This window comes from Schistocerca nitens, chromosome 5 (genome assembly GCF_023898315.1).
Source record: "Schistocerca nitens isolate TAMUIC-IGC-003100 chromosome 5, iqSchNite1.1, whole genome shotgun sequence".
In the NCBI taxonomy this organism is placed as follows: domain Eukaryota; kingdom Metazoa; phylum Arthropoda; class Insecta; order Orthoptera; family Acrididae; genus Schistocerca; species Schistocerca nitens.
In genome coordinates, this window is record NC_064618.1 from 487949781 (window position 1) to 487965269 (window position 15489).

Below are 15489 nucleotides of genomic sequence, written 5' to 3' on the forward strand. Positions count from 1 at the left end.
AGAAGTGCCGCAACACGACGTGGCATGGAGGCGACTATGTCTGAAGGACTGTTAGAGTGAACTGACAACATGAATCCTGCAGAGCTGTCCCTAAATGCGTACGATTACGAGGGGGCTCGGATTTCTTCTGAACAGTACGTTGCAAGGCGTCCCATATATGCTCAATAATGTTCATTGTCTGGAGAGCTTGGTGGCCGCCGTAAGTTTTTAAACTCAGAAGAGTGTTGCTGGAGCCACTCGGTAGCAATTCTGGACGTGTGGGGCGTCGCATTGTCCTGCTTGAAATGCCCAAGTCAATCGGAATGCACAATGGACATGAATGGATGCAGGTGATCAAACAGGATGCTTACGTACGTATCTCCTGTCAGTCGTATCGAGACGTATCAGCTGTCGTATATTACTCCACATGCACACGCCCCGTGCCATTACAGAGCCTCCACCAGTTTCAACAGTCCCCTGCTCACATGCAGGGTCCATGGATACATGAGGTTGTCTCCATACCCGTACAAAACAAGACTCGTCCGACCAAGCAACATGTTTCCAGCCATCAGCAGTCCACTGTAGGAGCTGACGTAAAGCTTTGTCTCGTGGAGTCATCAAGGGTATACGAGTGAACTTCCGGCTCTGAAAGCCCATATCGATGATGTTTCGTTGAATGGTTCGCACGCTGACACTTTTTGCTGGCCCAGCATTGAAATCTGCAGCAGTTTGCGGAAGGGCTACATTTCTGTCACATTGAACGATTCTCTTCAGTCGTCGTTGGTCCCGTTCTTGCAGGATCTTTCTGCGGCCACAGCGATGTCGGAGATTTGATGTTTTACCGGATTCCTGATATTCATGGTACATTAGTGAAATGGTCATACGGAAAAATCTCCACTTAATCGCTATCTCGGAGACGCTGTGTCTCATCGCTTGTGCACCGACTGTAACACCACAGTCAGACTCACTTAAATCTTGATAATATGCGATTTTAGCAGCAACAACGGATGTAACTACTGCACCAGACACGTGTTGTCTTATGTAGGCGTTACCGACAGCGGTGCCATTTTCTGCCTGTTTGCACATCTCTGTATTTGAAGACGCATACCTATACCAGTTTCCTTGGTGCTTCAGTGTATAACACACGCTGCATATAATTATTCACTCCGACGTCTCTGGTGCCCCTTTCAGTTTGGCACCACAAGCAGCCGCTCGAGTCACTTCGGCCTTAAACCGGCCATGTCCATACTAAAAAATCCACATGAACACGTCACTCGTACTCTGCTACCCAAGTGATCCCTTTTTATATTACTTTCAAAATCCAACAGTTTTTTCTAACGTAGATGCTCGAGGGGATTTCAATAAGCAACGCAACACTTTTATTTCTCTGCCAATTTCAGCTACAAAACACGGAATTTGTTGTAGGATATCGTGGAATATTTCCGCTTCACCACTACAGTTCCATAAAATTCTGATAGGTGGCGGCGCTACAAGTACCCCTCAAAAGGACTTCTGTAAAGTAAGCACGTTTCAATATGAGAGCTGTCAGTGAGTTTGATTTGGTGGAAAACCAGAGCTTCGCATTTATTCATATGCACTTGCAGAATGTCTACGGAGACCTGGAAGTGAACAAAAGCACGGCGAATCGTAGGGCGAACCTCCCTTCGTCATCCCAACAAGACCGCGCAAACCTGTCAGATCTTCCGCGTACCGGCCGCCCGCACACAGCTGTCACTCCTGCAATGTTGGAACGTGCGGACACTCTCATTCGAGGTGATCGAAGGATCGCGATCAAACACATCGTTCCATAACTGGACATCTCCGTTGGTAGTGCTGACACACTGGTTCCCGAGTTGCGGCACTCGAATCTGTTTGTCCACTGGGTTCCTCACTGCCCAACTGAAGACAATGAAGAGCTGCGAATGACCATCTGTGCGGAACTGCTTGCGAGTTAGCAGGCAGATCGGCACTTTTTTCGTCGAACATTGCCACAGGCGATGAAACGTGTTCATCAGTTCGAACCGGAAACAAAATGGCAATAAATGCAGTGGTGCCTCAGCACCGCTCTTTCAAAGAAAAAATTCAAAGCCGCACCCACAACCAGTAAGGTCATAGCGACGGTCTCCTGGGACTCTGAAGGGGTTATTCTGTTTGATGTACTCCCTCATGGTGCAACGATCAACCCACAGGAAACCGAAGAAACTATTTCAGCGTGTTCGTTGCCACAAAACAGCAAACGAACTTCTCCTTCTCCATGACAATGGAAGGCCTCACGAAAATCTCCGCAGCCGAGAGGAACTCACATAACTTAATTGGACTGTTCCTTATCCACTGTACAGCCCGAACCTCGCACCATCCGACTTCCATCTTTTTGGTCTAGTGAAAAAAGCACTCAGCAGGAAGTGGTACGTGTATGACATGGAGGTTATTGATGCCGCAAAGCTTTGGCTCCTTGGAGTCATGCGGGCATACGGGCCCTCACAGTAAGGTGGTCTAAGGCCGTCGTATTGAACGTAAATTATGTTGAAAAATATTGTCCGGCCTCTGTGACCTATCGGTTCTAGGCGCTTCAGTCCGGAACCGCGCTGCTGCTACGGTCGCAGGTTCGAATCCTGCCTCGGGCATGGATGTGTGTGATGTCCTTAGGTTAGTTATATTCAAGTAGTTCTAAGTCTTGGGGACTGATGACCTCAGATGTTAAGTCCCATAGTGCTGAGAGCCATTTGAACAATTTTTTTTGGAAAATTTTGTTTTGTAGACAAAAGAGCGGGTAATATTATGGTGTATTAGAATTCTGAGTAAAACCAAACTGCTTCCAGGAAAAAAAAGTGTTACATTACTTGTTGAATGCCGCTCGTGGTCCTTGCGGGTTTCTTTTCAAACAGTGCTCTATTACCGCTCAGCACAGAGGTATTTTAACGTACGGATTTCACACAATACAATAATCGCAAAATACTCAACATAACGCGTTTCGCTTAAGGTCCTTTCTACTTCCCATCCTGCCGCTCTTTCGTACTTGACTCTTGGGTCCCGACGTATATCTCAGTCTCGTACAGAGCACTATCTATTGTTAAGATTACAAAAGAATTATTGCCCTGGTCGGTATAATACCTTTACACATGGGGACGGCGAAAGACAACATACTGCACGCGTCCTTTACTTGTGTATCATCCGTCGTGTATAAATCGTCCGCTGGCTGGTCGAAAATGTTTATGAGAAGAATGGACAGAAATTCTCGAGTGGAACGCAACTCCGCCCATGGCGCCGACGCTAGTTCTGCCCTCGCATTTGCCTGCGGGGGTCCCCTGGCTCGGCGCTGCCTTGTGATCCGCGCCGACAGACCCCCAATCTCCCTCGGGATGCAGTCCTGAGTGCCCTGGACAGCCTCCAGCCTGGAAACTCTCTGGAGGCCCTCCTGTGACAGCTGGCTACTGGCTATTGCGCAGCGAGGAATCCCCACACGAAAAATATCGCAAAAGCATTCCGCTGTTTGCGGAATACCTTCGGGTGGTGACGCCACTACCAAGATTACATTTCCTATTTCTTACTATTACGCGCCAGTAAAGAGTTATACATTGTGAAATATCTTTGTGATTTTCTCGTAAGGAAATAAAAGAAGACAACCACACATCTCAATTAACAATGCAGTTTTTTCTAATAACTCATCAAACTGCTGACTTCTTCAAGTATAATATCCACGATCATTACTGGATCGCAATCTTCGCTAAATACTTGTCAATATGTAGCACTTTATTACAAGAACACACAGTTAGTGATTGGTTTACATGCCTGTTACCGTACAGAGTGGGTCAGTATCGTTTAAATACTGAAAGTTCCTGACAGATTAAAACTGTGTGCCGGACCGAGACTCGAACTCGGGACCTTTGCCTTTCTCGGGCAAGTGCTCTACCAACTGAGCTACCCAAGCACGACTCACGCTCCGTCCTCACAGCTTTAATTCCGCCAGTACTTTACCTTCCAAACTTCACAGAAGCTCTCCCGAGTTCGAGTCTCAGTCCGGTACACAGTTTTAATCTGCCAGGAAGTTTCATATCAGCGCACACTCCGCTGTAGAGTGAAAATTTGATTCGTTAAAATACTGTTCACACACGGTGCGGAATTTCTATCATCTAAACAGGCTTCTGACGTCTTCGTATACTCAACAATTTCTATTCGTTCACAGGACCACAAGTGCCGTTAACTACCCATATTACGCTACTGGGCACATGGTTTGACATTCGAGTTTCAGGTCCAAGACGAATAAACGAGCTCCAGCTTGAATTATTTAAGAAGATTAACTCTCATTAAAGTTTTGAGACATTCGTACTAGAGGGCCGACACGAGGAGTCTTTTGTGTCTCTATCAAGAGCTAATAAGGAGCAAGATAGAATATGGCAACATGCTCTTTGATTTCACTCTCACGCCATGACTGAAGGTTCCAGACTGTGTACTTACCATATTTGATACAGAATCACACATGGCATACTGGACGAAGAACCAACAACGCCTATTTGCAGGAATTTATGGTCGCTAGTACACCCCTCCTGCTGCAAACGTCAGTGTGTACGTTGACGGATCGCAACGGAACTTCTTACAACAAACTGCACTATATTCAGGACGTCACGTGTCGCCGAACATCTCCACCCCTATCACAAGAAAATCACAGAAACCGCTAAACCCAGTTTCACATGGGACATGAAAGCGATGTGAACGTGAAACTCGACGAACTCTGTGATGTCACGACGTGTACGGAAATACAACGAAAGAATGATGATCGCGGAATGAACTAAATATAATACGCCGTCTGTATATTCATTCATTCCCTCCTCTGCGTAACCAAAGATAACATGTGATTGTTCCCAGTTGTGCTGGAAATGCAGAACATGCTAGGGGCCTGTATGTGCTCTGCTGCATCAAGACAGAACGCAGAGATTCTATAAATGTCTACAAACCTGATATCTGTTGAAGATATCCTTGTCCTTGTGAAGACCTAGCACTTAGGTCGCGAGCTCATTGTTCTTGAAGTTTCTGCAACAAACTACTTAGTGATTAGGCTAAGGCCTCAACACTCCGATATAATAAGACAAATTTCAGTCGGAGCAGCTACAGGCTTTCTAAAGCAACACACAAATCATGTAGCAAACAGTCACACACTGATAAAATATACTTTACAAACCTACGCCTACAAAGTCACGCGTATCACAGTTCATGTTTGTAACACTTATAATCCTGATATAGTAAATGCATTATTGAAATTACATTGCAAATTAAGTTACACACCCTCTACTCTGATACTCTCTGAATTCCCACAGAGTCACGATTATTTAAGATCATTCTATACGCCGCGCAACTCAGATGTCAATCGTGTGGCCCTTCTGTACCAAACTATACCCTCCCAGCTGACGTATCTGACTGCTCGTACCAGAAACCGATGGTACACGAAGTGCTTCTTCTGAAGATCGTTATTTTAATGTTACTGAAAGTTATTATAAAATGACAAAATGACTCTGAAGTTAGTGGGCGACGGCTTACTCTTGAGAGGTTAGTTAGCAAGATAGACAATAAATATCAAGTTTAAAAATATTAATAAACGAAAACTAGACATTTGACGCAATGGGTCTGCTGTGGAAGCCAGTCAGATTATCCAGCTACTAAGCTGGCGTAATTTCTCACGGAATTGGTGCTCACTGCACAATCTGTTTTCTGCACCCCACTCTGATTCTTATGTCACCCATCAGCTAACGCGATCTCAACCAAACGATGAAGCTTGTTCTATGATATTACGGCACCCAAATGTCAGAAATGTTACTCACCCCCCCCCCACCCCTCCTTGTGAGATACCCAAAACTGGAATGTTCTCACAGATAACAGAAAATTTATCAGATTAAAAAAAAAAAAGAAAACAGAAAACAAGGACTCTCAACAGCAGTTTCGTCACGCTGAGATTCTACCTGATCCCGAAAATTAATTTGTATAATTGTAGAGCTGAATGAACAGTATTAGAAACACTAATCCAATAGTTACTTCATTTGCAATAAATATCAGATTGTTTTCATTTTAATTAGTTCACAGTTGCAAATACGTTTGTTACCTAGGGCAATATTTCTTCAAACTAGTTTTAAAGCAGTATATCACAATTGAAGCAAATAATTTTGTGATCATTTCATTATGGCTGTTTTTAAAACCCAACTCTCTTGTTTTAAAATGAAAAATAGCTTTCAAGGCTGTAATACATCATCAACCAGCTCATTTACTCTACAAAGTCCTACCATTTAGATTTTATTTAGCATTTGTCTGTTGGAGCTGTGCATGAGCAGTCCTGTAAGCAGGTAGAAATTTAACACTAACACATGTATTTTTTTATGTTAAAATATCGGCACGGTGCACTTCTTTCACACTACATAAAATAATCTCGTCGTATAGATGTTCTCTTTTTATCAAACGCTACACTTAAATAATTTTAACGTCTTTCCACACGTATCTTTGACCTTTTTTAACAATATTTACAGTTAAGTGCTTTTCATAGACGTGCAGACGAAGGATTCGCTCACCTCACATAGCTACTGGGGACTGGCGAGGGTGTGTCAACGACGGCGATATCTGGACATGACTCCGTTATCTGTAGTGTGACCTTGCATTGCGTGATGTCATATTGCCCCATGCTGCAGCCATAGTGACTATTCTGTCTTCCACCTCTCGTCTCCAACGTCAGAATACGGAACTCGTGCATATTTACATACAAGACATAAAAAAATGACGTAAGTTAGTAACTCAAAACGTGAAATAATTCACAATTAATCCTAACAACACTGATTGATCGTTAGCATCTTCATTAATATGTACGACACGTTAATAAATTTAATGCCCAGAATGAGATTTTCACTCTGCAGCGGAGTGCACACTGTTATGAAACTTCCTGGCAGATTAAAACTGTGTGACGGACCGAGACTCGAACTCTGGACCTTTGCCTTTTGAGGACAAGTGCTCTACCATCTGAGCTACCCAAGCACGACTACGCCCCGTCCTCACAGCTTTACTTCTACCAGTACCTCGTCTCCTACCTTCCAAACTTTACAGCTCTCCTGCGAACCTTGCAGAACTAGCACTCCTGAAAGAAAGGATATTGCGGAGACATGGCTTAGCCACAGCCTGGTGGACGTTTCCAGAATGAGATTTTCACTCTGCAGCGGAGTGTGCGCTGTCATGAAACTTCCTGGCAGATTAAAACTGTGTGCCGGACCGAGACTCGAACTTGGGACCTTTGCTTTTCGCGGGCAAGTGCTCTACCATCTGAGCACACAGTTTTAATCTACCAGGAAGTCTCCGCAATATCCTTCCTTTCAGGAGTGCTAGTTCTGCAAGGTTCGCAGGAGAGCTTATGTAAAGTTTGGTAGGTAGGAGACGAGGTACTGGCAGAAGTAAAGGTGTGAGGACGGGGCGTGAGTCGTGGTTCGGTAGCTCAGATGGGGCGCCGGCACGGTAACTCAGCGTGCTCGGTCAGAGGGTTAGCAGCTCTCTGTAATAAAAAAAACTGAGTTCATCAATCGACAACGAACTTAAATGGATGTCTTTCGACGTCCGCCCCGAGCAGACACAACGAACGACAGCGAACAAAATGACACTAAAAAAAAAAAAAAAAAAAAAAAAAAGATGGTAGAGCACTTGCCCGCGAAAGGCAAAGGTGCCGAGTTCGAGCCTCGGTCCAGCACACAGTTTTAATGTGCCAGGAAGTTTCAAATTTAGTGTCATTTATTTGTTCACTTCAGAGGTACAATCTGAAATCGTGTGTTTAAATGTTGTTACAAATCATGTGTTTTAAAGCACGTAGCTTTATCTAAGCTGGTCAGTGTGTCAGCGGACTGCCAACGCTAATGGACTACAACTCATACAAGTCATGCGAGTTCACTGATCTACCTGCACATCACGTATGCATTAAATTTGCCTTTCGCCTTACCATCCCATGACTGCCTTACATTACGCAGCGTCACTTCACTCCTCCAGTCATATTACACATAAAAATACACAGCCGAAAAAAAATCGGGTTGTACGACTAAACGAAAATTAGTAGGCGTATTTCTGCATCTAAAATATGATGTCTCTGATTTAGGTTTTCCGTGATTTCCCTAAATCGCTTCAGGCGAATGCCGGCTTGTTTCCTGTGAAAGGGCACGGCAGACTTTCTTCCCCATTCTTCCCTAATGCGATGGGATCGATGACCTGTCTCTGTTTGCCCCCCTCCCCCCCCACCGAGTCAACCAACCATCCAACCAACAAGAAACCAAAAATATTATCTGTATTAAAATTTCGCGCCAGTCGCATAATAGTCGCGCTGATAGCGTCACAATGAGGATGCAAATCTGGTTTGCTTTAAATACACGCAGTAACAGTCGAGAGCGTTTGTTATCCTTGACATTAGCCATGGTGAGTTGATGTTAGTAACATATGCCTGTCAGACGACAAAGACGCCATTGTGAACACCTCTTACTGTGTTTGGACGTCATGTAATAGGCCTACGAAAAGCTGGATGTTCCTTCTGCGATACTGCAGAAATATTTGGCTGGAATGTAGGCACTGTACATGATTAATGACAGCGATAGCCACGAGACCGTGCAGTCGCAAGAAGACCCGGCTCCAGACGGCCACGCCGGCCGAAGTGGACGAGCGGTTCTACGCGCTACAGTCTGGAACCGCGCGACTGCTACGGTCGCAGGTTCGAATCCTGCCTCGGGTATGGATGTGTGTGCTGTCCTTAGTTAGGTTTAAAGTAGTTCTAAGTTCTAGGGGACTGATGACCTCAGACGTTAAGTGCTCAGAGCCATTTGAACCATCCAGACGGCCACGTGGCACTACCGAGAGGGAAGACCATCATCTTCGGCGCAGGAATTTGAGCAGCAGTTGACACCACAGTGACACAACAAACTGTGACGAATCGGTTACTTCAAGGACAGATCCGGATCAAAAGCTCTGTAGCGTGTATTCCACTGACCGCAAACCACCGCCAGTTGTGATTTCATTGGTGTCAAACCAGAGCTAGCTGGAGTTCTATTGTGTTTTCTGATGAAAGCTAGTTCTCAAAGCCAGCTGAGGGCCGGCAACCAACCTTTCTGCTAGCTAGATGCACTGGACCTACACTTGGAGTTACGGTCTGGGTTCGATTTGGTATAACAGCTGGAGCACTCTCGTGTTTATCCCTCGCACCCTGATTGCAAATTTGTACGTCAGCGTGGTGATTCGATCTGTTGTGATGACTTTCATGAACAGCATTCCAGGGGATGTTTTCCAGCAGGATAACGCTGCTCTACAAAGTGTCGACGTGTTGCCTTGGTCTGCTGGTTCACCAGATCTGTCTCCAGTCGAACACGCATGGGACATTATCGGACGACAACTCGAGCGTCATCCACAAACAGCATTAACCGTCTCCATATTGACCGAGACCATCCCACAAGATGACACCCGTCACCGGTACAACACGCTGCATGTACATCTGTATGCTTGCATTCAACGTTCTGACGGTTACAGCGGTTATTAATGCACCAAAATTTTACCTGTCATCTTGCAAAGTGAATCACCTAAATATGGTATCTAGACAAATGTATTCACGAAATTTCATTACTCAACATTAATTATTCTTTGGTGTTGCTATTTTTTCTCGTCATTTTACAACATTAACATTTGTGTCAAATTATACACAAAACTTATCATAAACATATCTAGAAGGCAATGCCCTGACTGACTTACTGACTGATTGAGTGCAAAGCACTAAGAATAAAAACTTCAAATTTGGAGAAGGTGTGGATCTTGTACTGTAGGTATCATTTAAGAAGGGATTTTTCGAAATTCCAACTCTAAGGGGGTAAACTGGGGGATTAAGGTATTTTTTTTTTAAAGTTGCTGTTAACGCAATTTTTCTCGTTCAGATAAAAGAAATATGCGTTTCAGCATTTTGGACATTTACCACTAAGGGGGTGAAATAGTGGGTGAAAGTGTCTTTTTAATATATCATTGTTACAGCACTACTAAAGCATTGTAAAGCTACATCTATGAACATTGGTATTTGACTTCTCTGTTTCAAGTAAAAAAAATAATAATAATAGGTTTGTTTGTAAATAAATTTTCTGCTACCAGTCACGATTTTCTTTATTTACTTTTCGCGCGGCGCGTTTCGGGAAATGATTCCCATTTTCAAGTGCGTTTTTTGTCTGTATTATGTCTTTTCTACTGATGTTGTCAGTGTGTGAGAGTCTGCTTCATTTCGTTGACTTTTACTGCAATATATAAGAAACAGGCGATTTTTAGTTGGTTATCGATTATTTGGTGAAGAATTGTGTTTGGAAATTGAACCCCTTAGGAGGGTTAAATGGGGATGAGATTTTTCTTGAAAATAGTTTATTATGAAAACATTTTTAAAGCTAAATCTATGAAAATTTAAGTTTGGTTTCTCAGTTAGAAATAAAAAAATACGTGTTTCACTGTTTTTAGAGATTGGGGAGATCAAAATTTTTATGGAAATATTTCACTGAACGAGCATTTTTGGTAGCTAAATCTATGTGAATTTGTATTTGGCTTCTCTGTTAGAAATAAAACATAGGCACGTCACTGTTTTTGGAAATTCAATCCCAAATGGGGTGATTAGCTGGCTCATCATCGCCCAGCTAAAACCACTAAGAACAGAGGCTTGAAGCTTGGAGAGGGTGTGGATCTTATTATGTAGACATCTTTTAAGAAGGGATTGTCCGAAATTCCACTTCGAAGGGGATGAAATAGGGAATGAAAAGCTTTTTGAAAGTATGTCGCTATTAAGGGAATTTTGAAACTAGAACTACGAAAACTGGTAGTTTGTTTCTCAGCCATAAATTAAAAAATACTTGTTTCAGCATTTTTGGATACTAAACCACTAAGGGGATAAAATAGAGTGTGATAGTTCTTTCGAAAAATAAATAATTACTAAAAAACTACTAAAGGATTTTTTAGGCTGTATCTGACGACGGGTAGAAATAAAACAAAATACGTATTTCAATGTTTCTGGAAATTCAAACCCAAAGGGAGTGCAATGGGGGACGAAAATTTTTAAGAAAATATTTCATTACATTAAAAAAATTAAAGCTAAATTTTAGAAAATTTGTATTTCACCCTTCCGTTAGATATAAAGAAATATTTGTTAGGGGATGAAAGTTGCTGTGGAAATATCTGCACAAGAACGCAAAAGGCGTGATTGAGAAAAACTCTGGACCTCAGCTTCCAGAATCGCTTTTGGTCAGAAGTGAATTCGGAAAAGACCTTGCTTATATGGCCTTAATTAGGGTGAAAAGCTGAGAAGGTGTTGCAGTTTGTGAACAATATAAAAATTCGATTAAATAAAAACAAAAGAAAATCTCTGCAGTCTACACAAGCGAAGCAGCGGGCGCTAAGCTAGTCATAAATACTTGTGGAATGTCACATTTCATTGTCTTTCAGTTATGCATAACTTCTTACACATAGACTATATGTATTTTGCTTTGACAGTAGCATTTTGTCTTACTAATTAAAAAATTGTAATTCATGGCTATTTTCAGAGAAAACTTTGGTCTGTATCTCAAATAGTTTCTGACAATACGCTTTAACAAGATTATAAAATGAAAACAGTTGCTAGAATAATATGTTGTCGCTTTCACTCCACACTTAGAGGTTCATTTTGTTCAGTATTCTTGCTTGTCATCTACAATCATTTTCCCAAACCTATTACGTACTGTTTGTTTATCTTTATTTCAAAAAGCATGGAACCATGTTTGTGAATCATGTGTGCCTATGTGTACACATAAATCAAACTGTAAAAATATTCCTCCTCGCTGTCTCATTGTCCAAGTTGCAATAAATATTCTCGTATGAAAATTGTGGTACATCTCATGAAGCTAAGTAATCCGGGTTAATCAGCTGTGTCACATAAAGGTGACATTTTTATTGGCATGACGTTCCTATATGTTCACTGCATATTGGGGGATTTTTGCCAATATTTTTACGTACCATTTCTTGTTTCATTTGTGGCCTTCGCATTGCTAACTCCGTATCTCGTTTTTACCAAATGTGTATGTCTGTTCCCTAATATTTCCTTACTCATTAGCGGATACCACATCGCGTTATATATTCTAACACCTCAATCATCATTAATTAATTGGCAGACTTATCCGTAGGCAGAAATAACCTCCACAAACGCAAATTTCTTTGGCCGCCTTACCTGTCGCCTTTTATATCTTCCTAGTACATCATAATCCTCATTGGCAGCCCGACACCTTGCCTATAAGCTTCAACATAAATCATGTTCGCAGAAATATACGTCATCTAATAAATTCTCACTATAACAGCATACTACTGATCACACGTGAAACAAGCTTCACCTTATCACTACCACGAAACGCTATATTAGCTGTAACAGCTTCTGTTCAACGCATGTAAATCACAATTATTTTATAGCTTTGTCATTTAGTCATAAAAAGCAGCAGTGTAGAAAGCAGCTGATAAACTGAAGTCCGTACGTATCCTAAGAAAGGGTAATTTCCTCTTGAAAGAGCTTGCTTAGGATACGCTCGTTCTACCAAATACTGGGTGATTCGTTATTCTAGATCCACATCCAAGTTGGACTATCTACTCTGTAATGATGTTATGATATTTGTTGATCTCCTGGCTCCATGTAGTTTCCATTGGTTTGCCAATTGTACAATCCTTTAATATGAGTGCCGGGTTTGGTAAATCAAATCATGAACTGCATTTTTCCAAAACACATGCACATGTTCATCGCAATTTCCAGCTTCGGTATGGATAGTTATGGCCTTCTCTACTGCGGTGCCATGCAAGTAATCTGTCCGTGACGTTCGCTACGACTCCCTGCGGATACTCTACCCGTATTTCGCTAACAACACGCCAAATTACCATTTCCTACTCGCGGATGTATCGGGGTTTATCGATGTACACCAATGATTTAAGATAACCGCAAAGGAAAATATCTCGAGGGGCTAATTCACATGAGCTTGTTGGCCGTTGTTGGTCACCATTACGTGAGGCGAACTGAAGCAACAAAATTGCTTCGCGGAAAGTGCGGCAGGTGGCCCCGTCCTGCTGAAACCAAAACTTTTGGATTTCCATTCCATTGAAAAGAAACGAGGAGAAAACCTCTTATCATCGGTGTCAATTTTCTTAAAAAAAGGGGGAGGGGGGCAGCGATGATTGCGCCCGCACAAAAACCACAACAAACTGTCACTCGTTTTGCGAGAATTTCCCTCGCTCGAACCATGCGAGGATTTTCTGACGCAATTCTGTTTATCCAAAAATCCGTTTGAGTGGAAGAAAACCTCGTGAATAAAGATAATTTTCCTCACAAAACCATCGTCTTCTTAGAAACTAATCAACAAAATGTCACCTTTCCTCACGATTGGCTTCTTTCAGGTGATGCGTTAAGGGTGGTAATGGAAATCATACTGGAGAATCAATCCGTAATTAAGAATATCCTTTGTTCAATTCCTGGTAACGGCGAAGTACCGTCTTCACTGGACTAATAGCCACACTGTCATGAACCACCGATGAAGGCTCCCAGAACACTTGCTGTTCATTGTTGAACCCATTCCATTGGACTTTACAATAAATCTGTCAACTCTTGATTCATTGATTTCTTCATTTAAGTGGAAAAGTCTCAGTTTCTGAATAACTTTCTCTCTTCTCATAAAATGTTTTCATTACTACCACACGCTGCTCAGCAGTAGATTGCCCCGCGATTAGACACAAAATCCGAGGAATTCACATTGCAGCAACAATCGTAATTTTTATTGAAACTTAAATGGTATGCGTCAGTGTGATCAACCGACAATTTTATGAATGTTTCCTTGTGTTACAGTCGATGGAGAACCGCGTGTTCGAGAAGGTGGCCGACTACTTGTCGCTGATTGGCCGCACGGAGCTGCTGACCTGCACCGCCACGCAGACTTCCTTCACCCGCATCCGGGACCAAGCGCAACAGGTGGGTCCGTACCTCAGTCTGGTAGACTAATGCTGCATCATACCTCTAGCAGAGAACCTCCATGGGTCGCCATTTCTCTCTACATACAGGGTGTCTCAAACCTTGTGGGTCAAACTGAAACAGGTGATAGTTGGTCCACAATCGATTATGTTGAGATAGGGAACAGATGGACGGAAATGTATATTTATTGAGTTACAGACATATACAGCATACACTGCATAATATCAACGAAGCTCACAGTAATTGTACACAGTGACAACTGTGTGTCTCAATGCATTCATGGCAACGGCACATGAAGTTGTTCCACACTACCGCAATGATCCCAGATGTCTATTGCAAACAGTAGACAGACCTTAGCGAATACGTCTTCATCCGTTTCTACAGGGGTTTCTTGGCGTGACCCCAGAAGAGAAAGTCCAGAGGTGCTGAGATCTGGTGATATTGCTGGCCATGGGAGAGGACCTTCCCTTCCAGTCCAACGAGGAGGGTACGTGTTGCTCAGGTGTTCACGAACATTAACATCGAAGTGGGCTGGTGCACCGTCGCATTGAAACCACATTATTTCGCGGACAGAAAATGGTACACTGTCCAAGAACTGTGGTAGTACATATCGCAGGAACATCATGTAACGTCGATCGGTCAAACGGGGAGGCACCAAATAAGATCCTATTACGTGATCTTGGACAGTGCTCGGCCATTCGTTGACAGAGAACCGTTGCTGGTGGCCACCGATGTGGGTGGCATGGGGATTGTCCTCACTTCAGACATAGCTGTTCAACACACCATCAGGGGTGCATGAGGGGTCGTCACAAGACACACGTGAACTGTGCACAGTATGTTTGTTTGGTGGTCGGGGGTGTGCGTTGTTTATCACCCACTGCCTGTTCCAGTATACAACAGACAACAGGGATCATTGCGAGAGTGCGGCAGAACTACATGCGACGTTGCGATACGTTTATGCACTGCGACTGGAAGTCGTCGCTTTAAGTAATTACTATCAGCTACGTTGTTGTTGTCCGGTGTACGCTGTCCATAACACAGTAAATATGCATTTTCAACAATTTGTTCCCTCAATCAATATAATCGGTTCTGGACCCGCTGTCACCTGTTTCACTTTGACCCAAAAGGTTTATGACATCCTTTATGGACGTCTTCCTTGATTGAACCCAATGAAAAACGGAATCCTTAAATTTCTGTGCTGAAACTTCACTCGTTGGTTTTTCATTATTGTGACTATACTCCCACGTATGTAACATGTCAGCCAATCAAATAGAGGAATTATTTAAGTAAAAATGCGATGTAAGACATCTGTACTGAAATAAAGCCTCTGGTTTTAGTCCTAAAACAAACATTAACATTTGTTATCTTTGGCAAACAACTGGCATTATCTGTAGATGCAATAGTTTAAAATCTTTGATCCCACAATATTTCAGACCCACACATATTTGTCTTCAACTGACGATGGCGTAAAAGCCGAAAACCCATTTGTAACATAATAAACATTGTGAAAAGGAAAAATCGCTGCT

General features: G+C 42.7%; 1 protein-coding gene and 1 non-coding gene across 2 annotated transcripts in view; one reads left to right on the top strand and one right to left on the bottom strand.

Moving 5' to 3' along the window:
* Positions 1-15489, top strand: part of LOC126260547 (protein nervous wreck) — a 778787-nt gene that overhangs the window by 603222 nt on the left and 160076 nt on the right. The window contains exon 9 of the mRNA XM_049957881.1: positions 13841-13963. Within this exon, the coding sequence (XP_049813838.1) occupies positions 13841-13963 (123 nt within the window). The remainder of the gene's footprint in view (positions 1-13840; positions 13964-15489) is intronic.
* On the bottom strand, positions 3834-3908 carry Trnas-aga (transfer RNA serine (anticodon AGA)). Its single transcript has one exon. It is a non-coding gene; the product is annotated as a tRNA-Ser (tRNA).